At 38.3% G+C, this 25,643-nt stretch overlaps 1 protein-coding gene across 2 annotated transcripts; it reads right to left on the reverse strand.

The window, feature by feature from the left end:
* Positions 1 to 1,510: 1,510 nt before the first annotated feature.
* Positions 1,511 to 22,217, reverse strand: LOC127793776 (transcription factor GTE8-like). Of its 2 annotated transcripts, XM_052324503.1 has the most exons (12): positions 21,925 to 22,217; positions 20,764 to 20,842; positions 19,668 to 20,666; positions 19,404 to 19,467; positions 19,189 to 19,332; positions 19,050 to 19,099; positions 18,915 to 18,975; positions 18,741 to 18,824; positions 18,521 to 18,639; positions 18,353 to 18,419; positions 2,101 to 2,222; positions 1,511 to 1,991 (listed from the first exon to the last, which is right to left on the reverse strand). In XM_052324503.1, the coding sequence occupies exons 3-12, from the start codon at positions 20,646 to 20,648 to the stop codon at positions 1,734 to 1,736; spliced, it is 1,950 nt and encodes a 649-aa protein (XP_052180463.1). In that variant the 5' UTR covers positions 20,649 to 20,666; positions 20,764 to 20,842; positions 21,925 to 22,217; the 3' UTR covers positions 1,511 to 1,733. The 2 variants fall into 2 exon arrangements, with proteins under 2 accessions (XP_052180463.1, XP_052180462.1); XM_052324502.1 differs by having other exon boundaries at positions 19,668 to 20,842.
* Between the last annotated feature and the right edge of the window lie 3,426 nt (positions 22,218 to 25,643).

Raw genomic sequence — 25,643 nt, forward strand, 5'->3', positions numbered from 1 at the left:
TTGCCTTGTTGGTCATGATTTGGATGTTAATAGCTCATTTGTTAATAGCTCATGCAGATCAAAAATAGAGGAGAGAGAGAGAGTCAAGTGAGAAGAAAAATCCCCTTAGTGTAATTGGATTATAATTTTGTAAATAGAGTGTTTTATAAAAATACTAAGTATATTTTCCTATATAGTAAAATACTATAGTAGCTCCGTAAACATAGGGGAGTTTCTCGAACCATGTAAAATTCTTGTGTCCATCCTTTTATTATTCCGTCCTTATTTTTACTTATGTGTCTCCTTTCTCCTCCATTCCTAACATTGTCTTATATGGTACTATTGATATATTGAGATTACTATCTTAAGCCCGCAATATTCAATTTGATACTTTATTTGCTCATAATTCAGTACTTTACTTATTAATCAATATTTACAATGCTTCACTTGTTAACCAATATTTATTTTTTCCTTTTGACAAAGATATGGCTGAAGCCTACTTGGCATTCAACTTACACATGTTAGTGGTGTCTTCTTCTGCAGAAAGGATTGTTGAAACATTATAACTCTCTTTTGTGTGTTATAACACCGACGGTTTCCCCTTATACCCGAGATTAGTACTTTTATGTTATCACTTGTTCTCAAGGGAGCCGAAGGCATTAGGATTAGAGTACAATAGGAGGAATCTCTTGAGTGGGTGGAGGCTTTTGTCAGGGCTCTCATGGACAAAAGATGGAGAATGAGTTAAGTTGTTCGAGGAGTAGGCCCTAGAGTTTGCGCACTAATGCTCGAGGAGTAGGCCCTAAAGCTCCCGCACTAACTTCAGGTAGTAGAGACCAAAATAGTAGTAGTAGTAGTTCTTGGCCCATGGAGAGTGAGTGAGCGAGATAAGGTGATTTGTCCAAAGTAATTGGTTAGGGACAAGAAGTTCTGTTGCACCATCAAAACCAACCTTGACTCAACTGGATTTAAGAACCTCCATCTTCAAGGCGGGGCCCCTTTCACTGCATGTCGCTAGCCAATTACTTTGGACTCAATGTGAAGGTTGAGATCATGCATCATCGAGCATGTTCGATTGTAGACACGAGCTAGCACGAGTGGGTGCCTCTAATTTCAACCATTGATCCAAACTTTCTCCCTTCCAATAGAAAATATCAACAATAACTAACGCAAGTTTGACTTGGAGCCTCAATGGACGTGAGGGCAATCCAACATCCCATGCACAAATCAGAATGACTCAGAAGTGGTCCCCTTGGAGAAAATTGATAACAGGAAGAGGATGAACGTTTGAAATAGGGAGCCATGATATTGCTTGGTATAATAGAATCAGAAATTAAAAGGTGATAAAGGGGATGCATCCCCTTTACTTGCCGTCAATTGTTCCTGTAAAACCTGTACAGATTCGATTCGATCCCAATAGAGAAGTTCGTGCTTCCTAGGAGTCCTCAATATATTTATCTAAGGAATATAAAGACCAAATACTAGTTAGGCCCAACTTTTTAGGTATTTCATATAATGTTCAAATATCGGGTTGTTACTCCCAAGCAAAAAGCAGATGATTTCATAGTTCCAAATTCCCATCAACTGACGGGGGCTATATATAGCACCTATCTATTATCTATCATTTCACTCAAACATATAATAGCATGATTACATATGCCCTACGGGAATATTCATTTACAGCAAACTGTCTAACTTAACTACTCTCCCTCAAGGTATCATATATTTAGATACAGAGGGGGGGAGAGAGGGGGTCATGAAATGATCTCCCCCTCCTCCCCATCTCCTCCCCTGCCTAATATCGCGGCCTCGTCCTCTTCGTCCATATAATCGTCTTTCCTAGACAAACCTAGCCATTCCAAGGGGCTACTAAAGCGAACCCTCTCGGCGCATCCAACAACTGTTTCAGCCCGAACATTGCATAACATATTTTTAGATAGTGAGCACCCACAAAGCATCTCAAGTTCTTTCAGGATCTCCAGATTATCATCAATCTCAACAGTCTTCTCCATCTGCATTGGGACACGTAACAAGAATGGTAAATGCCCTCTCCAGGCACCAAGCTGTTAAGTAGACAACTTGCACATTTGTTAACCGTAAAAGACTAAAAAAAGACTAGACCTTCAGCAGTGCTAGCCGAGCAGCTTCCCTTGCTCGTTCCCGCTGCATTTTCAATTCAGCTTCTGCTTTCATTCGTGAGGCAGCTTCAGCAGCTCTGATTTGGGCTTCTATTCTCGCCTTCTCTGCAACAATGAAATTCAAAGTTAGTTAACTATCTTTTCCGCTGGGGGGGGGGGGATTTTGTATTAAAATGCTTAACAGAGGATGCAAGTAATTTGACAATGACAACAGTGGATAGTATTTCAACAGAATACAACATGAACTTGGTATAAGGCAAATTAAAAGAAAATGAGATGACAGAATAAAAGACTATTTGGAAATAAAAAACATAAACCAAGCAAGATATAGCAAAAGTGGTATTATGTAGTATGTATATACCTATGTTAGACTTATTAAAATAATAACATAACACCCAAAAACAAAACAACCAACATTAGAAGGCTTAATCCCACTAGGTAGGATTGACGACAATGAATTCTAGAGTTTCATGCCTAATAGAAGGCTTAATAGTGTTTGATCTGACGGGTTTTAATCTGGTTGCTGGCTGCCCAGCACAACCACCCGCCATTCAATGTCTAGAATTAACAATCACAAAGCTTATCCAGGCTTAGGAATAGCCAACAGTATTGGGAGGGAAAAGACATTAATTCAACATGGAAAACACCATTTCTGGGAATGGACAATCATCTTCCAATGTGTCACGACCCTAGGGGTAAATCCGTAAAGGGCCGATAGTAGCCGTTAGTTGGTTAGCTGGGGCTAAGAGGTTAGTTAGTTAGGCTAACCGTACAACAGCCCATTCCTTACTGTTATGTTAGTTAAGATGTTTGTTAGGTTGTTGTTATACTGATATAGACTCTATATAAAGAGACTTGCTACTGTGAGAATGTATCATGAAAGAATAATAAGCTCTTTCTTTTCTCATTTCTGTCTCTCTCTTCCTCTCGTTCTCTATTTCTCCTTCTTTCTTATTCTATCTATTCTTTCTCCCTTCCTCATTCTATCTGTTCTCCCTACATTCATTTCTTCTTCTCAGATTTCTGCTTGAATTCTTTCAATTGTCCAGCCCACAACTTGAGGGCTTGACAAGTGGTATCAAAGCCGGCATTCTTGGTAGCTGGTGAAGTGGGTCCATTAGGTGAGTCGACGGAGAAACACAGTTGGACTAAAGGTGTGTGATCGGAGCGGGAAGCCAACGACGAAGGGTTAGGTGGCGGTTGGTGGGTTCATCGATTCAGGTATTGAGAGCGTAGGGGTCAGTGATTGGGTTCACCAATTTGGGTATCATAAACGGCGGCCGGTGGGGCATCATAGGGAGTGTATGCTTCTGTCCGTCAATTCCGGAATTGAAAGCATACTGGAGGGATGATTGATGACAAGGAACAGACTAGAAGAAATTCAGAATAGAAGGCAAACGTGGCAGTTGGGTCTGTCAACTTGATTAAATTGAACAAACAAGAATGATTGCAAGAGTGTGGACGACCAACAAGGTGGGTTGTGATTGTGGGAAAAGATGATTCCAGTGATTTGAAGTGCGATTATCCTAGACGACTACTATGAGGCGACAAGTTGCGATCTTGAAGCCACGAGCTGAAGACAAAACTAGAAGGACCAAGCTATCAGAAGCAGTGAATCCATCGGCGGAAGTTTAGACAACTCTGGTCCTTCGCTTGAAGGCAAAGCAACGTTTCTTGTCTTGGGTGTCAATTGCGTATAACACCCAAGAAAATTCCCACAAAGCTGGGGTCGGAAGTTGAAGGCGAAGGATCAAGAATCGGTCTTGATTGAAGTTCAAGACCAATACTTCTTGGTTGAGAAGTTCGGTCATTTCTAAAGCAAATTCTGACAATTGGTGATTCTCAATTGTTGCTATTCCAATTGAGATTCTCAACTCGAACTTGAAAGGACTGTAGTGGTGATCAAAGGCGGATTTTGGCGGGAGTTGGGCAAGCAAATTTCAGTGGATGGTGATTGGGTGATTCTGACGATCTTGAAGGTGAGATTCTGAAGCAAGGGCAGATTGTTGTGTCGGAGGCAAATTTGCAAGGAATTGAACTGAGAAGATGGATACAAGAATTGCAAATACTTAGGATAGTTTTGACAGCAAATTAAAAGGTCTATCGAGTAAGTTTGATGAATTTTGTAAGTCTTCCAAGAAAAATCAAATGGGAGAGAGTTACAAGTAGTTCAACAAGCCGAAACATGAGGACTCGGTTATGGAGTATTGGGTCAAGTTTGAGAAATTGAAAGAGCGGGCGCTCCATTCCCGTCCAACATTGAATGAGTCCTATGACAGCGGAACAAGCGGTGGAGAAGGCAAGGCTGTAAGAATTAGACCTGAAAGCCATTTGCAGAAAGCATGGGCTGCCACTTAAAAGTTTTCTTAAGAGCAGCCAACAGAACAAAGGTAATTCAATGGCTACCCTCAATTTACAACAAGAAGATGATGAATTGCCCGCAATGGAATAGGAAATTCAGGAAGTCAAAGGTAATCCTATTGAGGAGATCTCTAGGGAAGATCAGGAAGAAAGGAAAAGATCACAACAGATGATATTGTTGGAGATTTCATAGCCGCTGAAGAGGTAGAGGAGTTGGTGTTGATTTTGGTAGAAGGAAATGAAGGCGGTACTTCAAACGAGTTTGAAAACCTTCAGAACAACGGGGTGTTATTTCCTCTCTCATTCATCAGATAAAGCCGAGGAGGAGGAAGAAAAAAAGGCCAAGGCAAGTAAGAGAAAAGAACAATAAAAGGCAAAGAATGATTCAGATTGTGAAGGCTGGAATTAGATAAAGAACGGGGTCCGCAGCTGTCAATTCTTGGGGACAAGAATTGTTTGAAGGGGTGAGGATTGTCACGACCCTAGGGGTAAATCCATAAAGGGCCAATAGTAGCCGTTAGTTGGTTAGCTGGGGTTAAGAGGTTAGTTAGTTAGGCTAACTGTACAACAGCCCATTTCATATTGTTACGTTAGTTAAAGATGTTAGTTAGGTTGTTATACTGATATAAACTCTTATGTAAAGAGACCTGCTACTGTGAGAATGTATCATGAAAGAATAATCTCTTTCCCTTCCCTCATTTATGTCTCTCTCTTCCTCTCATTCTCTATTTCTCCCTCTTTCTATTCTATTTGCTCTTTCTCCCTTATATTCTCTATTCTCCCTACATTCATTTCTTCTTCTCGAAATTCTGCTTGAATTCCTTCAATTGTCCAGCCCACAACTTGAGGGCTTGACACAATGTTCACCGACATAACCCCCCCCCCCCCCCCCCCAACCCAAAAAAAAAAGGAAGAAAATCCCAACTCTTATAAGGAGATGAAGGCAAAGAAGTGAGCAAAAAAATGATGATCGCCCTATGACTTGAGGTTACAATGATCCTATAAAAGGTACCATATGACTTGAGGAATTAGAGAGCTTATAAAATTGATTTAAAGGGAGGAATACCAACAAAAATGCTGTAGAATTGTTGACAAAAAATGGGACTGATTGAGGTTTAACTTGTGACGACTGTGAGACCAAAACCTAAATCTGGAATAGGGGAATGTAGTCTTGAACTTAAGGATCTGGAAGATCAAATTCAGACTTGACAAAAAAAAAAGAAACAAAAAGAATTTTTTTTTTTAAAAAGGAAGATGAAAAGAAAAGGGGACAGCTTACAAGTAGGGCTACAGTGTTACTGAGTTGAAAATGGGAGTTTGTGGTGACTTGCTGAGCTGGAAGACCAGATTGTGAGTTTCTTTGGAGGGAAACTAGCTGGGGATCAGCTAGCAACAACCCGGCCAAAGTGAAATGAGTGGCTAAAGAAGGCCCCAAAGAGCCAAAACTAAAAGGTTATAGAAGTTTTTCCTGTTGCAGCCAGGTGTCCTTGTGGGTTCAGAAAAGGTACAGATTTGTTACAAGGCAGAGAATGATTCTAGAAAAACAGCTAGAGACTGTTAGCTATAGAGGGAGAACCAAACCTGGACTGCAGAAAGCCAATAAAGGTTTCTGTGCAAATTGTTGCAAGAAAGGGAGAAGTACTCACACCCAGCTCTTCAAGACCAACATTATAGCTTTGAGAGACCTTTTAGAGCATACTAAGCTTTAAAAAAAGGCCAAAGAAGTAGTCCAACACGTATTCTTCAAAGGTAAATCCATTGCATAGGTACTTTTATTTCTCCATTTGCATACTTACATGGTGTTTTGATGCATGAATGAGTTCTTCATGAAGTGCTAAGCCTCTAAGGTTTGAATATGGAGAGCCAGAGGCTTACCTAGGGGTAGAGAGTGCTACCATGCCATTTAACTCAGAGGGCATTGATTTGGTCTACCTATGTTGTATAGATTGGGTCACATTTCTGGTGTACACTGATTTGAGGAAATGAAATTGCATCTTTCTGGCTCATTTTTGTGTGCTTTGAATATCAATTTACTGAGCTTAAAGCTCACCCCATTTTGTGTTTCATGCACACAAGAGTAAAGGGATCAATTGGCAAAGGAATGGTGGGTTCTTAGAGTTAGGCTGAGGTTCTTGCAGGATACATTTTGTATTTCTTGAGTTTGACTAACCTTACACTTTGTAACATTGATATTATCTCCATGTTGAGGGACTTTATAATAAGCATAAGAGACTTATTTGTGACCTAGGAATCTAATGGTTCCATACTTGTAAGTTTGACGGATTAAACTTCATCTCAAAGCTGCAATGATAGAATTTGTGGATCTTCCTGTAAACCACCTTTATTTGATGATCTAAAACGAGATTTCCTTGCTGAACTTTGTGTCTATGATTCGAATGAAAGCGCCTTATCAAGATCCTAGGGGTCTAGATTCCTAACCGTTTAACGGATAAATCCTTAAGAATAGCACTCTCTCCTTGAGGATAGGTAAATTTGTGCAAAGCTTCACAACAGGAAAAAATCTTAGAATGGGAGTTTAGAAGTCTAAACAGATTAGATATTCTAAGGAAAATTAGAGAAAAATTGGTCATGAGGATGTACAGGACTTTGGGGACAGGAAAAGTCCCAAAAATGGTATACAAGTCTTAAACATTATTTACAGGTATGGGCAAATCCCAATAGTAAGGGAAAATAATTTAGGGGTGTTTCCTTATGGAAGAGTAGTTTGGCCTAAAGTGCACTTTAGAGGTGCAGGATCCAAAGTTCAGGTGTTTAAATCAATTTAAAAAAAATAAAAACTCACAAAAAATAAGCAACGTATCTGAAACAACAAAAGGTTAGCGCATGCAAAATTGGGAACAAACAAAATCCTTGACCCTGACAGAGAGCAAGCTGAGGACAAAAACCAAAAATCTGGTTAACTGAAGTGGATATTTGGTCCTTTAAAATTTTCAGGAAAAAATATGTTTTTGACTGCTAAAATATGCAGAATTTGTACCAAAAAAAGGGATTTCAAAGGGGCTGCCAGAGCAAGTCTTTCTGCTGAAACTGGAAGTGCTCCAGCAACCACGTCCAAGGGTATTTTGAAAATCCTAAATGTGTAGCAAAATTTTGAAAAAATAATATGCTCCTAAAATTCTGTAGTTTATGTACACCAAATATTACAAATTTAAAAATTTAAGTGATGGACTAAATGTAGTGCCAAGTTATTGCAAAAACCATTTTTTGATGAGATTTAGGAATAGCCTCGGGGATTGCTTGGTCAATTTACGTCTTATAAAAATCAAGACATATTTAGCACTTGTGAAAATTATACTGACTTGGGTAGAGATGTCAAATGGGTCAGGCTACCCATGGTGAATAGTTCCAGGCTGTGTATAGGGCCTGAGGCCTATGGCCTGACCCAGCTGTTCTCTAAACTGTATTGTACTGAAAATGTTTGCATTGCTTGCTGTCAAGTCACGAGTCTGAGACTTAGGCAATTCTGGAAGAACCGAGAGTTTAAGAAAAAAAGAGGGAGGGAGAATTTGAATTAGAGGGAAAGAAAAGAGAGGAAAAGAATTCAGAGAAGGCCCTGATGGACTATCCTTCTATCGATGATAGCAAGAGGTTCCACTGCTCCTTCGGCCTCTTCAGCGGCAAGTGGCGGTTCTAGGCTAACAGTAGCATTAGGCTCTATGTACTTCTTCAAGAGGGAGACATGAAAGACGGGATGGATGGCATTCCATGTTGGGAGGTAAATGTAGCTTGTAGGTGACTTGACCCGTTCCAAAATGTGAAATGGTCCGAAGTACTTTGGACTAAGCTTGGTGGGGGTGGTAGCAAAGAAGGAGGGTTGCAGGAAGCGTCTGACCTTTAGAAAGACCTGATCCCCTATCTCGAAATTTCTATCACTTCATTTGCAATCCACAACCTGTTTCATCCTGTTGTTAACGGTAGGCAACTCTTGTTTGAGTATTGAGAGCATCTCCTGTCTGTTTTGCAAATATTCCACTGCGTTAGTTCGAGCCTCGTTGACACCCATCATAGCGGCATTGTAGGTGTCTTGTATCCGAATAGAGCCTCGAAAGGGAAATTCTTGATTGAGTTGTGGCAACTTGTATTGTACCACCACTGAGCTAAGGATAGCCACTTGCCCCAACTCTTCGGCCTTGCAAAACACATACATCGCAAGTAGGATTCCAAGCACTGGTTGACTCGTTCGGTCTGCCCATCTAACTTAGGATGGTATGCTAATGATGTTAACCGAGATCTCACCCTTATAGGATCACTTAAAACACTCAAACGAAAACACTCCTTAATTCGCAAGTGACCAGCAACCAGAAACCAAATCAAGAATCAATCAAGAACATACAAACACACAAGAATTTACCTTGGTTCGGTCTTAAGAAAGACCTACATCCAGCTTGACTTTCGCCTCCACTATCTCCACTATCTTGAAAGATAATACCAGATTACAAAGCACTCAAACTCAACTCACACCTAGCCCAAAAACCTGAAAGCTATATTGAGTTGATACAAGAAAGATATACCCTCTTCCTCTTTGTTTTAATCTTATCCCAAGACAGATCACTAACCCGTGAAAGAAAAGCATACCCTAAAGTCTTCCCCACGACCTATATTTATAAGCATATTAGGCGGGAGACTTTAGCCTGACCGACTGCCCAAAAGCAATTACAAGAACTCTCGGTCAACCCTAGAAGAAAAATAATAAAACCTTCTAGAAACATAACAGCAAACATATTACATAAAATGCCCTTCATATTACAAGCTCTAATCTAGAACAAATGCTTTAACATATGACATATGTAAACTCACCCTTAGGTTTTTGAACAGTTCTTGCCAGAAGTCACTGGTGAATATTTTGTCTCGATCCGAGACAATGGATTTAGGTAATCCATGCAGTTTGGCCACTGTATCAATGAACACTCGGGCAATTTCCTGGGCTGTGAACGAATGTGTGAGGCTGATGAAGTGAGCAAACTTTGTCAGCTTGTCAACTACCACTAGGATCGCGTTTCGGCCTTCTGACTTGGGTAGGCCCTCAATAAAATCCATGGATATCTCCTCCCATGCCTGATCCGGTATAACCAGTGGTTGTAACAATCCTGGATAACCACTTGTTCATGCTTGCAGCGTTGGCATGTCATGCAGGCTGCCACAAACTCTGTAACTTCTTTTTTGAGTCCTAGTCAAAAGAACATCTGTCGAACCCGGTAGTAAGTAGCTCTTTCCCCTGAATGCCCGCCTAAGGGAGAGCTATGTAATGCCTATAGGATTTTGGATTTTAATTCTCTGTCATTCCCCAAGACTAATGTGCCCTTAAACCTAATTAAACCAATAGACATAGAGTACCCTTTGTTCATTGACATGCCTGACTGCCAACTGAGTTTGTAGGGATTTAATCCATTCGGACTTCTCATAACTCTCAGTAACTTCCTTAACCCAATCGGGCACCACTGCTGTGACGGCCTTACATGCCCCTTCTTCTGATCTTCGTGACAGAGCATCTCCCACGATGTTCTCTTTCCCTTTTCTATATTGTATCACATGGTCCAGGCCTAGCAATTTTGATACCCCCTTCCTTTGTAAATGTGTATACAACCTCTGTTGCAAAAGGTGTCTCAGACTGTCATGGTATGTCCGTATTATGAAGGAGGCTCCCTCTAAGTAGTGCCTCCATTTGTCGATGGCTATGATCATGGCAAGCAATTCTTTTTCATACACACTCAGCCCCCGATGATGAGTAGCCAATGCTTGGTTGATGTAAGCTAAGGGTCTTCCTTCTTGTGTTAGCACTGCTCCTACCCCAATGTCACATGCATCTGTCTCAATCACAAAGGGCTTATAAAAATTTGGAAAGGCCAGAACCAGGGCTTGTGTCATTGCCCTTTTAAGTGTTTTGAAAGCATCTTTAGCCTGGGGGTTCCATCCGAAATTGTCCTCCTTGAGTAACTCAGTCAGTGGCTTACTAATTACCCCATAATTCTGTATAAACATTCTATAATACCCTATTAACCCAATAAATCCCCTCAACTCCCTTATAGACGAAGGCGTAGGCCACTCCAACATTGCTGCAATTTTACTAGGGTTTGTACAGACTCCTTGGCCGGAGATGATATGCCCTAAATAGTCCACCTCATTCTTTGCAAAGGAACACTTGGAAGGCTTAACAAATAGATGGTTAAATTTCAAGACTTCAAATGTGGTTTTAAGGTGGGATAGGTGTTGTTTGAGGTTAGGGCTGTAAACTAAAATGTCATCAAAGAATACCAGGATAAATTTCTGCAAGTAGAGGACAAATAGGTGGTTCATAAGGGCCTGAAAAGTGGTCCCAAATGGCATCACCAGAAATTCATAAAGGCCTTGGTGTGTCCTGTATATCGGCAGGGTTCATCCTAATTTGATGATACCCTGCCCTCAGGTCTAATTTAGTGAAGATGGCAGCCCCATTTAGTTCATCGAGTAGATCTTTAATCAAGGGCATAGGAAATTTATTTTTCACGGGAAGGTCATTTAGTTGTTTATAATCTATGCAAAAGCGCCAAGTGTCGTCCTTCTTTTTGACAAGAAGTATAGGAGATGCAAAAGGGCTTTGACTAGGTTAGATAATGGAAGCATGGAGCATGCTTCTAACTTGTTTTTCAATTTCAGCCTTCTGGTAAGGGGGGTAACGGTAGGATCGGACATTTACTGGCTCGGAATTGGGTTTCAAAGGTATGGAATGGTTGAACAGGCAGTTTGGGGGCAGTGTGTGTGGTTCCACAAATAATTCCTTGAATTCCATAAGCAATGGTTGTAATTCAATAGGGAAAGTTACCTTTGCAAAGAGGTAGGTGACTGGAGGGCCCTCCTGCTCTCCCTCATCCTTCTCCATGGCTTGAATGGAAAACATCTGAGATATCTGCCCTTTCCCTTTAAATAACAGCCTCTGTAACCTTTTTCCTGTGATCACCTTACATTCCCCTGCCTTGAAGCTCCCTTTTAGTGTCAGCTTCCTTCCTTTCAAATCTAGTGTGACTTCCAATTTATTGAAGTCGAAAGTCAGAGGGCTAACTGTCCTCATCCAATCCACCCCAAGGACTATGTCACACCCTCCTAACTCCAAAATTCTCAAATCCGTAGAGAACTCCTCCCCTTGCATCAGCCATTTAAACCCCACACTCTCATAATTGTTGTACATCTTACTGCCATTAGCTATAGTTACGGATAAGGGGGCAGTATCCACAAGTGTGCAACCTAATTCAGTGGCAGTTACTTCATTGAGGAAGCTATGTGTGCTGCCACTGTCAATCAGCATCATTATCCTTCTCTTGCCCACTCTTCCTTCAACCTTAATGATTTGCCATGCGTGTCCCCCCTTAAGTGCATGAAACAAATTCCCCCCCCCCCCCCCTTTCATCGGCAGGGTCATATTGGGGGGTCTCCTCCTCTGTTTCCTCAAGATCTTCTTGCTCTTTCCTGGTTATTTTCTCCTCACCTCCTTCCATGTTCAATAGTTGCCTTCTACATTGGTGGCCAAGGCTCTAAGGGTCACCACATTTGTAACATAACCTCATATGCCTCTTCTGCTCCATAGTGGGGTTTTTGATAGCCAAGGTTTGCTAACTCCCTCTCGATGGACCTATACTCGCTGTTGCTCCCACCTCCCTAGCTTGTCCACTAGGAGGTAAACTGATTAATGGACCCGTACAAGGGGAGACCCTATTCCTTTTGTAGATCGCTTCTAACGTCAATTCTTGTAACTTGGCCTTCTCTGCCGTCAGCTTGACTCTGGTTGGCATCATCATCTTCACCATTGATCTCAACTCGTCCTTAAGCCCACTAATAAAACTGGACACAAAATATTGCTCAGTAAGTGTTGGCTGAGCATTCCACATTAAGGCTCATAACTCCTCAATTTTTTCCAAATACCCTGTTACAGCCCCCTCTTGTCTAAGTTTATTGAATTCTTCTATCACGTCTGCCATATTTTTTTTCTCCAAATCTCCTACACAATTCTTTGACAAAATCGATCCATTTCACCCCAAGTCCTCTGTACTTGAACCATCCTTGAAACCAAGAATCAGTCGTATCATTAAGATAGGATGTGGCTAAAGTAATTCGTTGTGGCTCAACCACATTATAGTATTGGAAGAAACGTTCACACCGGCGGATCCACCACCTTGGCCTTGTTCCATGAAACAATGGTATCTCCAGCCTTAGCATTGGCATATGAGTACCACATTGTAAATGAAAATCTTTTACCTGAGGATCCGTCTCAATACCTTGCACTCCTTCCGACTCCATTTCTCCTAGAGGCCTCGGAAGTATACCAGATCCATTTGAGTTCGGTCCAGCTCCAGATCGCAGGGGAAATTCCGGTGGCAAACAGAATTGTGGTAAGGACGACAGCATGTTAAACATGTTGATCCTTTGACCGAACTAGTCCATCATCTCTCTATGCCTCTCCAGCTCGCGTTTCATATCTTCACGAGAAGTCGCCAATTCCTCTTGCATTCCTTCTTGCATTTCAGCCACGTCTTCCCTACTTTGGGTGATAGCTTCGTGGGTCTGCGACATTCCAAACTCCAACGCTTCCATTCTCATCTCCATTTGCTTGAGTCTCGTTCCGTCCGCCATCATTTGCTTCGCAATTCCTCCCACAAACACTGATACCAATTGTCAAGTCTCGAGTCTGAGACTTGGGCAATTCTGGAAGAACTGAGAGTTTAAGAGAAAGAAAGGGGGGACAATTTGAATTAGAGGGAAAGAAAATAGAGAAAGAATTCAGGGAGGGAAAGATCCAAATGTATTCATTGATAGATCCCATCCTCGCATACACTGCCTTTTATAGGCTAACAGACTTGGTTGTTATTGTAACCGATTACCTACAAGTGGCCTCGGCAGAACCGCCAATCACATGCTACTATCTGTTATTACAACTATAGCTATGCATCTATAGGTTTATTATACTTATGCCATTAAACTTGTGACACTTGCCTTAAAGTGAACTTAACTGTATTGAAAAAGGAAATCATGGAAACCCATGGATCAAACAATGCAACTCTTGCAGTTGTCAAACAATTTCGCCCTTTGCAGTCTTGCTTCTTCAACTAGGCAATATGCCCTGTTATATGATCGTCCAATGCAAGAGTTCTTTAATCTCCATGGGCAAAGTAGAAACATTTGTCACAACCTTTCGTAACTTAATCGACTCCGTTCAACAACTTGATGATCGCCTAAATTCAACACCTCTGATCCAAAATTGTTATTTAGCAATTGGCTTTGGAGAGGGCTCAGGAGTCCATGACTGGTTAAATCAAGCATCAAGATGATGATGACAATTCCAGCAGGAAAATACCTCACTGCTGTTATGAATATGTTTGATCGTGAGCAATATGACAATCTTGCTGTCATTTCAGACCAATTTCTGGTGTTGGTCCTATCAGAGGAAGAGCAAGAGAACAAGAACGTAAAAGAAAAGAGAAAAAAGCCTAGAAGAAGAAAGCAAGAAAGAAAGAAGAATAAAATAAATAGAGAAAGATGGGATTGGATGAATAACAATGGCTCAATGGTAATAAGTTTCTTGGGGACAAGAAACCTTTCAAGGAAAGGGAAATTGTCATATTCCTGAGGGCAATAGAGGGGGCAATAATGTAATTGAACTACAATTGTTTGTTAGGAGATATTTTTAATTCTGTTGAGAGCACATGAGTGTTGTTCCTAGAATCTGTCTTTAGTTAGACAACCTATAAATAGGCTATAAGTGTGTAGAGAATGATATGATGAAATGAAATATTAAATTCAGGCTTCTTTCTTTACATTTCTCTCTCTCGATTTCAGTGTTCTAAAACGCGCTAGGCGCTAGTCGGGCGCCTGGGACCTAGCGCCTAGGCAGGGCCCTAGGCCCTCCTAGGTAGACTGTTTTATATATATATATATATAACAACAACAACATATCCAGCCTTTATCCCACTATGTGGAGTCGGCTACATGAATTCTAGACTTTCATGTATTTTTATTTTTTGTCATATCTTCGTTGAGATCCATACACTTCAGATCAAACTTTAATGTCTCCCTCAAAGTCTTCTTAGGTCTGCCTCTACCTCTTTTTTTGATTAATTGTTCCATTTCATCAACTCTCCTCACAGGAGCGTCTCTTGGTCTCCTTCTCACATGACCAAACCATCTTAGTCTAGTCTCTCTCATTTTCTCCTCTATTGACACTACTCATATCTTATTACGAATAACTTCATTTCTAATTTTATCTTTTCTTGTATGGCCGCACATCCATCTTAACATCATCATCTCCGCTACACTCGTCTTTTGCTCATGTTGGTATTTGACTACCCAACATTCTGAGCCGTACAACAAAACTGGTCTTATAGCTGTCCTATAGAATTTTCCTTTCAATTTTAATGGGATTTTATCATCACATAACACCCCCAATGCATTTCTCCATTTTAGCCAACCTGCCTTAATTCTATATATATATATATATATAAACAGATTATATATATAAGTTTATATATATAACTTAAAAAAAGTTTATATATATATATAAAGTGATATTATATATATAAACAGGTGATGGCTATTACCGGAGGGCAGAGAAAGAACAGCCGTGAGAGAAATGTCTGTCGACGGCGACCAAAGGGCTAAGAGAGATGACTAGGGGTAACGACCAAGGGGCCAAGAGATATAACTGGCTACGTGAAAGAGAGCTTTCGAAGAGGCGATTGGCTGCGGCCGCGGCGTGCGACGAGGAGAGGTTGAGACAGAAAGGGCAAGCGGCAACAATGACTCCGCAAGAGACGATCAGCGGAGGTGTGCAAGAGAGAGAAGGGGAAAGCGATGAGAGTGAGAAGGGGAAACAAAAAACCTAACATACAAAATGGATTAGGTGACCGATTAGGCCATAATCAGCCCAAGCGTTTCATGCGGCTAGGCGACCGCCTTGTCCAACTAAGCGTCGCCCAGTACCGATTAGCCAAGTCGGCGCCTAAAGGGGCTAATTAGGCCATAATCACGGTGGCTGCCTAGGCCGATTTTAGATCACTACTCGATTTCCCCTGTTTTCCTTCTATTCTCTTTGTTTCTACTCAGCCTCTCCCTCCAATTCTGCTCTCCCTCTCCCAAATTCTTCTCAATTTCCTTTCTAAACCCTAGTTCAACCCTAAGTTATGACTTTAGTATGCCTAGAACCTTCATTCTTAGGACCAGGCCTCTCAAGGTTCGATTCCTGAATATTATATGGTTCTTCAAATATTGGACTAGGCACCCGGGCTACTGCAATAGCCTTTGCTTCCTCTGTCAATTCATCGAATAATTCCTCATTTTGCTCCTGTAACCTCTCAATAGGCACATCTTGATCTATTAGCTCTTCTTCTAGTTTATTGACAACTGTAACCAAATTCATTTCAACAAATTTCTTTTCCAGTGGAGCTTCAATAACGTCTCCGATAGCTGCCATTCCTTCTCTATCATCCTAGGTTGTCTACTCCAATTTAGGTCTTTCCTCAGCTGCAGTAGAAAAATTCTGAACAAACAAACTGCCTTTCAAAACTTTTCTTTTTAAGGACTTAGAATGTCCCTTTGAAAAATATTCAACTGGAATACTAACTTGGAACTTATGTGAAAACAGAATCAGTAAGTCATCCAACTTGTGTTTGAGGTCAACGAGTTGATTGCGTCCTTCCTAGATTTCTTTTCTTGTTGCAGCACGTTCTTCCTCGAGTCCTTTCTAATTGCGGCCCATTCTTCTCGATAGTAACTCACCTCCACTTGAATATGTCCTAAGCCTGAAGGTCGCCTACAAATCGCCTTGACTCACAGCCAAGGACCAATCGAAAATTAACTGCAAAGAAGCTTTAGGAAGCAACGATTAAATACTATCATGAATTAATAGTCTGCGAGCGTCGAAAATCATCGCCAAGAGTCAACCTCTTGCTTCACCCTAAGTCAAACCGAGAGTTGTTGCTCGACCTTCAAATCCAAGCCAAGAATTGATCTAAGGAACTTGCTTGGCCTACTTTACCTTCAACAATTGAAGAAGGATTGCCAGAGTACCAACCATCAGGTCCATAGACTTCTTCAATTGGCTCTGTTGCAGTTAATAAATGTTATCGGAATCACTGTCAGAAGTCGCCAGACTCTGCTTCTGAGGTCGCCTTCCTGAATCACACACTATAGCAATCGTTGGCAATCAATCAGCCGAGAATCAACTTCCTGTGATTCAATCGGCTCTGTTACAGTCCTTCAAAGGCGCCTCTGAAGTGAATCTAGTCCTCGCCTTCAACCTCCTAACTCACATCTAACAATGTTACTTGAATTCACTGGAAACACTACGAAACTTCTGAAACCAACTTCCGAAAACCACTGCCTGTTAAATTTCTAAAAATCGTTGATCTACAATCAACTTCCAGAAAACGACAAGCAAAGAGCTTCCAAGAATCGATAGCTTTGATACCAAAAGTCACAACCTAGGGTTGGACTAGGGTTTAGAAAGGAAATTGTGGAGAATCCAGGAAAGGGAGAGCAGAATTGGAGGGAGAGGTTGAGCAAAAACAAAGAGAATGGAAGGATAATTAGGGGGAAATCGAGAGAGAGAAGTAAAGAAAGAAGCCTGAATTTAACATTTTATTTCATCATATCATTCTCTACACACATATAGCCTATTTATAGGCTATCTAACTTAAGGCAAATTCTAGAAATAGCACCCATGTGCTCTCAACTAGGGGTGTGCAAACGGTCGATTTGGTACTAAACTGAAATCCACTAAATAATTAAACCAAATCGATGAGCAAAACCAAACTTAACCGATCGATTAAGCGAAAAAATCGAATTAACCGATAATCAAAAAAACCGAACTCAAACCATATAAACTGAACCGAACCGATTAAACCGAACAAAAAAAAAATCAAAGAAAACCAATAGTAAACACACAAAACCGAAGAAAACAATGTCGTTTTATAAATATCAAAACAACATCGTTTTAAAGTTCGGTCGGTTCAGTTCTTTCAACCAAAAACCGAATCGAAAACAGAACTTTTGAGCAAAAATTAAGATAACCAAACCAATGCAAAAAAAAAAAAAAAATCGAACCGAACCGATCGGTTGGTTGGGTTCGATTAATTCAGGTAAACCGATCTTTTGCTCTCTCCTACTCTCAACAGAATTAAAAATATCTCCTAATAAATAATTGTAGCTCAATTACATTATTGCCCCCTCTATTGCCCTTGGGAACGTGACAACATTATATTAGGCTCATTCAAGAACTGCTAATCTCACCAGCAGTTCTGCCTCAACCAAAATTGCCACACAAGAAGACTTCCACTGTGGCACCTGATTGGCTGGGTAGCATTTTCCAAATTTTTTAAACGTAGTAGTATTTATAAAATGTAGAAATAGTCCCCCCCCCCCCAAAAAAAAAAAAAAAAAAACTATGCCAAATAACCTGATTCTATATATATATATATATATATGTTTATAGATCTTTTCCACATTCAATTGAGGATAATAAATAGAAAGGATAAACAGCTATAATTCTAAATACTTTGAACATTTAAGCCAACCATGACACTGTCCATTTTCTATAGTTATTTTCTCTTTTCTTTTGGTTATCATAACATAAAGATTAATATATCTTATCTGGAAAATATATTGTTCCTTATCCCATTAGCACAGCCTACAGTGGAGCAAATAGAACTAACCTTCTCGCACCTCCATTGACAGGAAAAATTAACACAAGATGCATAAATCATAAGCAGAAGCCACAATAAAGCCAGCATGAAAAGTGAAATTTCACAAACTTAAATGTTGGCCTTGGCTCAGGAGCACAAATGAATTTATGACAAAAGATGGATACCATCAATGAATAAAAATGTAATCACCTTCCAGTTGCTGCCTTTCTAGTCTCTCCTTTTCCTGCTGCATTTTTATAGGATCTACTTTATCACCCTGCAGTATATCACTTTGCATAAGTAACAGTAACTCTAAATCACTGTAAAACCTATTAACTCAAAATCTATCAACTGTTTCAGAGAAACAGAAGGCATTACATCATCTAGAAGTGCCTTCTGCTTTGCTTTTAAGATGGTGTCTGCAAAGCGGCTCTTTAGCATTGCGGCCCGGAGAGCCTTCTTCGGAGATAGTTGAATGTCAATAAGCGGAGTCCAATCTAAAACAAATAAACAAACATAAGTAGAAGGCTTTCAAAATTATAAGATCAAGTCTAAAGGTGGCAACAATCCTTCAGATATCGCTGATAGACAAACTAACCTCCCCCATAAGTGGCAGTGGTAGCTACAGATGAGAGCTGTTGGCTGAGACAAAAATGTTCTTTTCCCAAAGAACTTACAGCACCTTCAATCATTACCAACAGCATGCCGGCATTCAGAAAACCAATGAGCAGCCATCATAGTATTTCACAACAAATTAGCAAAATATTCTCACCATCAGAATCCAGATTTGATTTGATCATTTGGGTTTGTAAAAGAATTTTTGTGCCACAGTCCTGACATCACAAACAGATATTTTAACTATATGTTTCATATGATTATTAAAATAAACAAGACTACTGATGTGAACCTTTTTGGAAGCATCGTGATCATGTCCCAGAGATCTTTCTGAAGACAAATCTGACACAAAGCAAAAAGTGAATTAGTCAGCTGAATAGAGAATTTAAAAGAGCTTGAATAGACAACAGCAAGAGAAAAACTCAACCAACCACTTGAGAGTGCACTGGCCAAATCATTTTGAAGGCTGCATTGGCATCTCATACTGCCACATGAACAACATTTTGGGACATCCAGGTCCAATGGTGGGCTGACACTGACAGAGCCACAAGCAGTTCTCGTACTACTATCAGTGCCTATAAGAGACATCGTTGATTAGCTCCTGTACAGAGCCATAAAGCAGAAACCTTACTCTGCCACATCATACCTTTGTAGGCAATCTTTCCCAAAGAATGTCGTGTTCCATTCTCAATGTTTTTAGCAGCCTCAGACTGTGCAAGATATAAAGAAATCAAACCTTAAGCATAGGCAAACACAAACTCAAGCTATAGTTAAGGAAAAAACTGAAAGGTGAAGAACATATAATGCATACAGCACAGTAAACATAGGCAAGCTTCTAAGCACAAAGCCAACATAAGCCCTTGTGATACTAGGAAAGAAACCAAACCTATTTTCTTGGGAAGTCACTTACTTTTGCAGCTTTTGCACCCCGAGTGCTTATAATTCTTTTCATCTTCCACAAAGTTTCATCATCAAAGGCATCTATGTCCACCTCAATCCTTCCTTCTTTTCGCCAGGTGTTACCAAATTTTTTAAGGAAACATTGCAACTGCTGTGACATGTTTTCCCTTGATAGCTCCAACAGCTGTTTTTGCAACTTTTGTTTGTCCTCAGCTGACATCAACCTTTTGGGCAAAGACTTAACATGCAAACGATGGGTTTTGCTGTCATTCTGCTCTAGGTTATCTGTACCCTTTGCTCTTCCACTTGATATAGGCCCCTGCTCCACAATATTGTAACCATGACTCCATTTTGCCTCCAAACATCTCCATCTTGCATTAAAAATATCATTTAGTTTCTTGGCCATGAGATGAACCTCATTAGAAGGAGGATTATACTCCATGGCATTGGAAAAGGTCAGCCTAACATCTGCTGCAAACTCTTCAACATTGGAATATCTATTTTTCTCCAATTTGGTTTTTATTGTACCTAAATCCATTGGGTGAGAGATTATAGATAAATAATCAGGAATCTCCAACTTCACAGGATCAACTGGCTCATTGAAAATCCACCCAAAACTATGAGCCATCAAGTGTTTCAAAATGCTAGAACACTGAAGTGTCACACCACGCTCCAACTTGCGTCTCTTCTCCTTTTGGCCATCCCCCACTCCTTGGAGCCCTCTCTTATGAGAGCTCACTTCAGAAATTCCCACCTTTAAGTTACCAGCAGCACACTTCTTTGTGTTGTCAGAAGGAATCACTAAATTGTGTGATTGATTCTTCTCTGACTTAATACTTCCAGTCACGGGAACATTGTGACCAGAGTCATCATTCATGAACTCCTGCTGGACAAATTCACAAGATTTTCTACCAGGTTCAACATCAATGCATTTGGGGCCGCCAATTTTGATTTTCAACTTCTTCTTTGGAATATTTTCAGTAGCAATCATGGTTGGGAACTGCAAAAACTGAAGAGGCATACCATTCAGATCTCCAGATTGCTTCTCGGACACCATAACTCCTGATCTGTCTAGGTGCAGCAACACAGGGTACACAGTGACTTACTTTGCACCTTGCTCTGAAGGAACCCAGTATAAATCAAAGAATCCAATGCAAAAACAGCCGTCCTCAATGATACAACCCACTAGTTGTCAAGCAAAATAGAACCATTAGACAAATATAAGCAAACTGCCAAAGCATTAGCAGCAAATTCAAGGTCACTTGGGTCAAATAAATGAGTACAATATATTCAAAATATGCATCTAATGGGCATCAACCAGAGAACTGATCAAATGCCAAAAGAACCAACACTGGCCAATATGATGGGCATATCAAAATGTTTTCTATTTTGATTTAGCCTAGTTATTTAGATGATAGAATTTTATGTTAACTTTATCTGATTTAGGGAACAGATAAAGAGTTATATGTAATTTTAGAGATTATAATCATATTTTGATTAGTTATCTTTTAGATAGGTAATCTTCTAATAGCCTATAAATAGGCAACATAATGTAACCTTTTCTTCATACTTTTATGGATGATTAATATAATTTATCCCCCCCCCCCCACCCCTCTCTCGGCTTTTCTCTTCCTTTTTTCTCTTCTCCAGCTGCTGCTACTTCTTCTTCTTCTTAATCAATTAACTTTCTGTGATTCTTTGCTGTCCCGTGTCAGAATAACTTATCCTCAGAATAACAGATAGATTTTATTTTACCAAAAAACAGACTAGGACTACCCCCAACAGAGAGAGTCAGGGCTCAGAGCCTCAGACCTTATAGGAACCAAATAAATTATATGAATGTCACAGAAGATTGGGGAAAGAAGTAGAACCAACTAAAGTTTGAAATTTATAGCTTCCTATTGAATGTGAAACTCAACAAAACTAATCCAAATTAGGCCGGAGAAAAGTTATATGGATTGATTAAAACTAGAAAAACGATTTCAAAGATGACGAACAAGAGCACTGAGTTGCATTCAATCGAGCCAATTTCAATCAACCTACGGACCAATCAAACGGCAACTCAAGACCCAATTCGAACCCAGACGTTACATCAGGAAACCCATCAATATCCTACATAAAATTGTGTTTTCTATAGGGATACAAAATCTTGAATTATTTACAGTACATGAGAAAAAGATTTGAAACTTAAAAAACCAATGCAAACCCCAATAGAGCGTACGCATTCTTTATGCAATAAATATGAGTTTAGAGTTTGACATACTTACCGAATAGAAATCAAAAGACTGAGAAGCCTCGGTTCTTCGACTGATAAACGCATGAAAAATTCATGGCAGAGAGAGAAGAAGGGCTTGGTAGCCCCCTCCTCTTCGCTTCTTGCAGTCGCCGGTGGGGTTCAGGAGACGCTCTGTGGACTGAAAAGGAGAGCAGCGGACCGAAGAGGAGACTGAGAGCGAGGTTTTAGATAACGAGAGAGAGAGAGAGGCGCAGACAGCTAGGGTTTTTCTTTTGGCCCTGACGCGTCGTTTTTCGCTATGCGGCCGACTCTGCGACGTGCAATCCGAAAGGAAATTACTTTATTCGCCCCTATACCTATAGTATATCAGTGTATTACAGCTTCGGTAGAGCCAAGACAAGATTTCACCTTCTAGAGAGCCCAAGTTAGTGTCTGAGAAATTTTAGATTTTAAGTTTTATTTTTATTATATGTAAAATAGTTTTGGGTTTTTTAATTATTGTCGAATTTTATTTATTTTGTATTATTTATATTTTAATGCTTCATTAGTTATATTATTAGATTACACGTAATTTAATGTTTTATTAATTGTACTTGAGCACTTAAGAGTAACAATTAACTTAACTAGCCATTATAATTTTAAAAAATTATTAATTTTAATTTTTGAGACGCAATGTTAAGATTTATTCTATTTTACATTGATTCTTCGTATAATATTATTAAGACCTACTTTGAGAATTAGATGAGTTGAGATTAGGTGAGCTGTATGGATTAAATTATTTAAAAATATATTTAATAAATTTATCAAGTAAATATTAAACTACTACAAATAATATATAAATATATAACCGATTATTATTAAGCACATAACTTACAAATGGGAACAAATATAATATAATATTTCATTTCATCTCAGCCTGGCAACTTTTAAAAGGTTGAGTTTGGCCTCGTAAACTTAATAAGTTGAGTTAAGAAAATTATGATATTATCAAATATACAATGTAATGTGTTGTGGTGGGAGTGCACTTAAGTCAATGTGTTCTGCAACATGCCATTTGAGTTTTACAAAAATATACAAACACACTTGATTTATTAAAAATAACACAGACTTTTATTGACTTTATGAATTATATATTATATTTTTTTTGATGCAATAAAACAATTATAAGTCTTTTAAAAATATTTAAAATACTATTTTCCATCAACTATAAACAAACACCACAATTATTTCTCATGTCACTATCTCTTAGAGCCATAACCAACATTTAATCCTTATAAATTAAAGGTGCATTATGATTAAGCAAGTATCTATACGAATTGTTGTTGATCCCTTAGGGTATAGCTACTTAAGAGAGGTGAATTGAGTAACTAATTTTTTTTTATCTTTTAATAAATATTATTAATTAATTATTTTCTTTAAGAATATATATTTAATAATTAAAATAAATTATGTTTGAGATTAATAATTAATGCAATTCACAATATATAACAAAAATAAATAAAATAAAATATAAAATAATTTATAGTGGTTCGGTATTTTCGCACACACTTAATTCACTCTCTTAAGATTTAACCACTATTGGGGTTTCTCTAAATTAATTTCACCAAAATTTCTACACTAACTCACCTTGAAAACTAGATACACATCTAGATTACAATAAATTTTAGACAATTGTTACACCAAAGTTTATATCTTAACTTATATTGAAAACTAAATTCATATAGATTTTAACTGTTATAGGAAACCTATACAATCCACAATAATAATTTAAATGTTTACAATTAATTTGTCCACACTTGGACACAACTAAGCAATTAAAAATAAATTATATAAGATAATAATATTTAAATATATAAATAAATTTATAATCTCAAATGGAGAAATTTGGATTTGTCGTAAAAGACTTGAAGAACTTTTCTCATATTGTCTTATGACTCTTCGATGGATGTGCAATAATGGTTCAAGAGTCTCGAATTGCTTTGATGTTTTGTTTAAAAGCTTTCGGATATTTTTGATATGTAATGGAAGCACTTGCATATTTAAAAAATGAGTTTGAAGGGTATTTATAAGCATTTTTTACACTTTTTCAATAGTCAAAAATATGATTATTACAGACAAAAAAATTTAGTATAACTTAAATTTAATATGTGCACTCATATAATTAAAGAGACTTATAGATCAGCTAGCAATGGAAGGCTTTAGCTAGCTTGAGATTGTGGATTCAATTAAAGGGGTACACAACTGGTTTGTTAATTTTTTTTTTTTTTGATACATATGTTATAAAAATATCTTATAAATTAATTTAAAATATATTAAAAATATTTTATAAATTAATTTAAAATATATTAAAAATATTTTTAATAAAAAATAATATTTTGATAATACATATGCTATAAAAAAATATTTAATAAATTAATCTTTATTGTATGTATTTATCGCACCACTTCTTATGGGCTAGACTTACAATCCAGTAGACCAGCCAAATTACCTAAAGCCCAGTAGGCCTAGCCAAGCTCATCAGGCACGCTCATATATCACTGAAATCTGAGCTCAGATCGCAAAACCAAGCAAACTCCTAGCAAAGCTTCCAGCGAGCTCTTAATGATACACCCAATGAGCTGCCCAAAATATTTTTAGCTCGTTGGCCTAACCGCTCAGCTCGACCGGTTAAATTATTCAGCTCGTCTAGCAACAAGATTGTTAAATAATCAAAGGCAAGGACCCACTTATTTTTGTGAGGCAAACTGGATCCTTAGTAATACAAAGCCCTACTTCCGATTTTATGAAGATGATAAGGACATCTTGTCTCCCATGACATCATCTCGACACTTTTGTATTTTATGCAATTGTAAACATCCATCATTATAAATAAGAGTCAAAAACACCATTGTAAAAGAGAGAGAAGACGGATAATACCATACTGTTACTCTGCTATAACACACAGAGAATAATCGTGGAATAGGCACCGTTCTGGTTGAACCACGCAAAATCCCATTGTCTTTGTTTCTACTTAGTTCTTCTTCCTTGCATTTCGACTCATTTTCTCATTGCGGACCTACAAATCACGATCGACTGAATCTAAACGTCGACAATCTTAAAAATATTTGTAATAGAAAATAATATTTTTGATAATACATATGCTATGAAAAAATATTTTATAAATTAATAAAAAATAATTCAGTACTACAATTAATATATTTAAGAAAAATACTCTTTTTGTTAATTATAAAAAATACTATAATTTATATATTAAAAATTCTCTTTTAATTAACCTTCAAAACATACTTATAATTTATATATTAAAATTTTATTTTTTTATTAATCATCAAAACTTAATTAATCTAAATAAGTTGCCTCAATAATTGTATTGCAACAATAAAAACACTTGCAAATAATCAAACTATAACAATATTAATTTCAAAGATAAAAATACCATACTAACGCCCATAAAATTATGGGTAATACCAAACATAATTAGTAAGTTAATCTAAATTGAGTTGAACTTTGCTTCCTCAATTCATCTATAGTAGCTTTGATTCCACGACTAAATTATAATCTAAAAATTAAAAGAATCTATAATGAGTCAAAATTCAGTGAATAGTAAAATATATATGGTAAATAACTAGGACAAACAAATATGCATTATTTTATTACCTATTATTCAAATTTTTGTGTTCTATTTATCTTGCAGGTATTTATCTATCCATCTATATATATTTTTATATTTTATTTATTATATTTGTCCTAAAA

Source organism: Diospyros lotus, chromosome 2 (assembly GCF_014633365.1).
Source record: "Diospyros lotus cultivar Yz01 chromosome 2, ASM1463336v1, whole genome shotgun sequence".
In the NCBI taxonomy this organism is placed as follows: Eukaryota; Viridiplantae; Streptophyta; class Magnoliopsida; order Ericales; family Ebenaceae; genus Diospyros; species Diospyros lotus.

What these genes read in the sequence shown, in the direction of transcription:
- LOC127793776 (XM_052324502.1), bottom strand. Translation starts at nt 20,714, where the DNA reads ATGGTGTCCGAGAAGCAATCTGGAGATCTGAATGGTATGCCTCTTCAG. An exon ending in ATCACGATGCTTCCAAAAAG is followed by an intron (nt 18,976 to 19,049) that starts GTTCACATCAGT and finishes TTGTGATGTCAG; the next exon opens with GACTGTGGCACAAAAATTCT. An exon ending in CTCGGCTAGCACTGCTGAAG is followed by an intron (nt 1,992 to 2,100) that starts GTCTAGTCTTTT and finishes GTCCCAATGCAG; the next exon opens with ATGGAGAAGACTGTTGAGAT.